Source organism: Gastrolobium bilobum, unplaced genomic scaffold, assembly GCF_033153095.1.
Source record: "Gastrolobium bilobum isolate Gb01-03AN ecotype WA unplaced genomic scaffold, APGP_CSIRO_Gbil_v1 utg909, whole genome shotgun sequence".
Lineage (NCBI taxonomy): Eukaryota > Viridiplantae > Streptophyta > Magnoliopsida > Fabales > Fabaceae > Gastrolobium > Gastrolobium bilobum.
In genome coordinates this window covers 140,704-146,414 of record NW_026895707.1, presented here as the reverse complement: position 1 = coordinate 146,414, position 5,711 = coordinate 140,704, and the positions used below count along the sequence as shown (strand labels likewise).

The window sequence follows — 5,711 nt, the reverse complement described above, 5'->3', positions numbered from 1 at the left end:
ATACCCTTCGTTTCATCTTCTCATTGGTCTAGTCACTTCTAATCATGAGGAATTATTTGCAATTTCTTACTAGTGTCAACACATGCTTACAAATTGTTGCAGCTGATTCCAACTTTATTAATTGCAGTGGCAACCTCATGAACCATAATTAAATATGACACGACACTAAAATTAAGATTAAGGAATTATTATTAATTTTAGTGGGGGGCGCAATTTTATTTCTTCATCCATTTGATTCTTTATTTATTTAAATATGAAGTCTCATGTTCAGCTGTCGGTGGACATGAGGGATTACACATTAATACCAACATCATGTTGTTAAATCCAAATGGTTAGTCCTGTGTGACTGTAGAGAAGAAATTGATAGCTCTGTGACCTCACTCTGATATCAAGTGCTAGGATCAAGTGTTTACCATAATCCTAACACTAGGTACCCGGATAAGGATATATCTCCACAATACACTCACAAAACTATTTTTTTATATTAAGATAATAATAAAAAGGTTTGAAAATTATGGTTCATTAGATTCATAATTGCATCCCCGGCAATTCGAAAGTAACTACAGAGAAACTACCGAAAAGAAAAAGGGAACTGTAGGGATCCAATTCCTTAGGTACCACATTGTTTGGGCAGATACTGGTATCCGGAGACTTTGTTATGCGGATATAATATGCCTTGGATTATCCGAAAATTTACATTTTATATTTTGTCCCAAATGTACATATGCACACAGATGCTTCCGAGTTGGGATTTCTTTAGTATTAATCACATTTAACAGCCAAAACAGTCGTCTTATTATGGCTCAAGGGATTTTCAAATATATGGAAGCTTGTGATTCGGTCAAAACAATTAGCATGTGTAAATTATTGTCGTTATGCGTCTTGTTTTATTCATGGTTTTGAGGTAGTTATGCTAATGAAATGATGGACGATGTTCGTTGGGACTTGGCAATGGTTGCCATGCCACCCCCAGTTCATAAGGGTCCCATCGTTTGGTGGCCATCGCTGTGGTCCTGTGGATGGTTCGAGTGGGGGCACACATATGTATGGCAGCTTCACTGCATTTCAGTTACCATACCATATGAGTATTTTTTTGCGTTTTTGTTTTGTTTTGTTTTGTTTCTTTTCGCAGAATACATGTGCGCCAGGTTCGCATTTTACGGAAAATCTAAATTTAGCTATATTTTCTTACTTTTCTCTTTTCAATTATTGAGGAGTCTTCTTTAATCTTTCAGTCATTTTTAGCATATTTATGTCAAAACCTTTGATGTTTCTGGGATGAATATAGATAAGTTATTTGTATTTACTTTCAAAATGACATCATTTTGAATTGAAAAATTATAATGAAAAGACTATTATAACCCTGAAACAAATTATAATTATAAAAATATCTTGATTTTTCGTCTCAAAATGACATCGTTTTAGGTTCAATGTAGATAAATCATCTACATTTACTCTGTAAAAAAAGCGTTTGTTGAACAAAAAATGTTTGAAGTAAAATATAGCAGCAGCAAATAGTGAAAAATAAGAAATGTTCAAAGACAATTTTAAATAGAGTAATAAATATTTATAACTTTATCCTTTTTATAATTATCTTTAAACATTTAAACGAATAATAGTAATAAGTATTTGCAATTTTGTCTTTTTCATATGTACTATCAAATTAATAGTTAAGAATGTTAGTTTTAGAAAAATTAAATTGGAGATCAAAAAGTGCATAATTCCCTTTAAATAGTGTGGTATAGAATAGTGACATGGGTTTCGGATCCTCAATCATGGGCCTTCTCTCCAAAGTCTGAAGTTTATAAATGTTGGAGTACCTGCGAATCTGCGATCGAGGAAGAGATGAACGTAAAGCTCCTTGTGTCAATTTCTTACTTGAGTTTATGTAGAGAATACAACACAATCTGTATTACTCATTTGTTTTTTTTTTTTTTTATAAGGTGTATTGTATATTACTTAGAAAGGACGATTACTTCTGTCGGTTCATTATTCACCAATAATGTCTTCAACCACTTTAATTGATCGAAAAAATTGTGTTGTTGAGATCTCTCCCAACCATGATTAATTCATGTAATGAATCCAAATGATCCATGCTTTCACTTTTGCTCCCCAAGTTCACTTCTGATTGAATGCTTGATGTGAAGTTACTTTTGAAAGACACCACAATAATGGGCTTTAAAATATTAGCTTTAAGCACGTTTCTTGTTGATTTTTTCTTTTTTTTAATAAATAAAAGTTTAAGTAGAGTTAGACATCGGTATCCAACTAGGGTCAGGGAAGACCCCCAATATTTCTGGGAAAGATTACATATTACCCACCAACAAAGTCCTCACATTAGCCAGCGGGGTTTGAATTCATGCCCTTGAAAAGTATAGACCAAACCCTTAACCTTAACTAACTGTGTCCACCTTTGTTGTCACGTTTCTTGTTGATTTAGTTAACTATGGAAGTTTATTCAAAATAATAAAGGAAATTGGGACCATCAATATGCTTTGTCTGCTGAATTAATTGATTAGTGATTTTTCAGCAAACTAATGATAAATAATGGTTTTTGGTCATAATATTAAATTTAATAGAGCTAGGCTCATATGTTAGAATCACAGGGGGAGTCAGTATCTTTTGCAAATCATACATCCACTAATGCGGTAAACCACAAACCACAGTAGATAGGTTGATACAATGATACTATATCTTTGGATAATTTTCAAATTTAAGGAATTATAAAATAAAATAAATATATTTTATTTAATATAAATACTATTCAAATTTATATTGTTTTATTTTTACGCTATTTTATTTGTACATTGATTAACGCTATTTAATTATCATATTTTGGCAGCGTATAAAGTTTTGTCCAGTTTTGTATTAGATATAATTTTATTTTCTGTTTTCAAAATTGTATGAGGAAAATGGTCAAAATATCAGAATAATTTTTTGACAGAACAATATTTCTGCAATTAATGCAGATAAGTTATCTGCATTTACTTCCAAAACGACGTCGTTTTGAAATTGAAAGATTAAAAAATTATAATTATAATAATCCTGAAATAAATTAAAATTACAATAATATCATGATTTCCGTCCCAAAATGACGTGATATTGGACTTACTGCAGATAACTTATTTGCAGAAAAAATGAACCCATTTTTTAAAATTATTTCCTTTACAGATTTCAAAAAGAAAAAAAAAATTATACTCACAAATATAAATACCAAACTGCAGAAAACTAAAAGAAATCAATCACCTCTTAAATTTGTTTGGATTCCCATTTCCCAAAAAGATGGCGCTTCTTTTTCTATATTGACTCAACTATTTCAACAACGAATTACATTATCTTCATCCGTTTCTAAAAGCAAAAAAGAATTATCGTCGAATCGCACCAAATCAACATTTTTTTTAAAGATATTTTTATATCTCTAAGTGCCCAAACTAATTATTTTCATAAAATACGTTTTTAAGACTTCAATCTTTATCTTTCTCTAGAAATCTAATTCGCCTAATGGGCCTTAATGGCATTCACTTTCCTAATGGGCATACATTTGCCATCTTTTAAGTGACAAGACCCAAATCCGCTTTATTTACCGTTCATTTTTCATTGCTACCCAAATCCGCTTTATTATTATTATTGTTGTTATTGTTGTTTTGGGTCAGATTTTATACGCGTTTATTGGATGAGGAATCTAAACTGGAACTCATCAATAGCCTGTCTAGCCAACAATAAATTAAACACGTCACATGCTTAAAATTGGGCTCACGTTTACGCCTGGGCCAAACCCTATTATTTTCAAGCACTGTCGCTCAATTAAATTTCTGCAAGTTTTAACCCAAATTTTCTTTCCGGCAAGTTTACTTCAGCTTATATTGCCTTTGTTTCTTGCAGAATATTAATGTCATGTTACATCAGAGTAGTTCTCTCGTGCTATAGAGAGAATTCAAGTGGGGCCTACCATTAAAAAGAAAAAAAAATAAAAATAAAAAATAAATAGAGGGTGCGATTTTCGAATTGATAAAAAAATAAGATAATTATCTCACGTAAAATGAGAGTAATATTTCCTTTGTTTCTTTGTGTTATCTTCTATTGATTGACCTTTGTTTGTTTGGGCACAGTTCATAAAGCTATTGTTTCGGAGAGCAGATTACAGGCTCTGGAGGTTAGCACAGTTAGCCTCATGAACAAATCCATGACAAGTACATCTATGTTTATTGTGGTACATCTCACCCACGTGTGACAATCTAGTGATGAATTCTCAGATATTCGATTGCAACCAAAAACCTCTCTTCCAAAGATTTCGTTCCATTCAATCCCAGAGTTTATTTAATAGCAATATGACATATACCTTCCTATCATTATGAGATATGTAAATATCATAAGACATAGTAATGATGGTTACTAACACTGTACAAAATAACCACACAAAAAAAGAGGCAATTATTGAAGCCAAAGCTTTCTCATTACTCTCATTTCATAACAGCTATGATTCATTTCCCTGTCCACGCGCACCTTTCAATCAAACTTCTGGAATTTCTTCATATAGACGCAAACTAATTATTCACTATCAGATCAACGGCTGAAATTGGAAGGTTAGTTTCCCTTAACCACTGTAACGGGGCAAGAAGCATTTGTCACCACGTGCTTGCTTACACTGCCCAACAAAACCCTGAAAGAAAAAAAGTTTCTTGTTCAGATTATCTCTTTGAATCACATTAAACTGATAATTATCTAAGATTCCGCAAATTAATCTGGTGAAAGATATATGGTAATGAAATTTTTATTTTTTATTAAAAAAATATAGCATGTGCTTTGTTACCTTTTTATGGGACCTAAACCCCTGCTTCCAACAACCAAAGAGTCAAGTTGAAGATCTTGCACAGCACTGCACAACTTCTCCCTTGGATCACCCCAGTAAACCTTCGCCACTGCCTTTGCCTGCTTCAGAGCACCAATATTAAAAAAAAAACATATATATAGTTACTATGTTTGTGTTAATTAATTTACAACATATTTTCTTCCCATAGACCATAATAACTGCAGAAGAAAAAGAAACAGCATAAATACCCCTTTAGTCTTGGAGGCAGTGTCAAGGACATCTATGACTTCAGGATCCCTAGCAATCCCATATTGCTTTGTAAAGTTAGTCTCCCTCAATTCCTCCAGAGGCACCAAAGCTGCAACACCCATTAACCAAATAAAACACAGAAAATGTCACGTACAACTTATCATATCCAAAATAGACCTATATAATATATAGTATATGATCAGTACCATATATATATATATATATATATATATATATGTATGAAAGAAATAAGGGGATATGATGGGGCCAAGGCACTAACGTGAACCAGTGTCCTCAAAAAGCTCCTTTCTGGTATGATCAGCTTTGGGAGGCTGAACGTTGATCAAGATGATTTGGTCACCTCTGTTGATGAGATTATCAACGGCCCATCGAAGGGCTAATTTGCTGGTTGGAGAGAAGTCCATTGCTATTCCAACTGTGCGTGCCTTTGCCATATTTGATTTATGCTGCTAAGAACTGAAGGTTTAGTTCCTTTTTATAATTGGTGTTTGGTTGAGGTTAGTTGTATATATATATAGGGAGAAGAAGGTTCGTGAAAGCGCTAGAAAGAAGGAATCAGATGGAGTCTGCTTTGTTCCTTGAAGATAAGTCTCCTGTAGAACAAAAGGTAATTGTGACATAAGGTGGTTTG

The 5,711-nt window shown here is 32.8% G+C and overlaps 1 protein-coding gene across 1 annotated transcript; it reads right to left on the bottom strand.

The window, feature by feature from the left end:
* Positions 1–4,068: 4,068 nt before the first annotated feature.
* On the bottom strand, positions 4,069–5,670 carry LOC133293033 (universal stress protein PHOS32). Its single transcript, XM_061491551.1, has 4 exons — positions 5,340–5,670; positions 5,059–5,168; positions 4,811–4,929; positions 4,069–4,660 (listed from the first exon to the last, which is right to left on the bottom strand). Exons 1-4 carry the CDS (start codon positions 5,512–5,514, stop codon positions 4,585–4,587), a joined length of 480 nt encoding a protein of 159 aa, XP_061347535.1. The 5' UTR covers positions 5,515–5,670; the 3' UTR covers positions 4,069–4,584.
* Between the last annotated feature and the right edge of the window lie 41 nt (positions 5,671–5,711).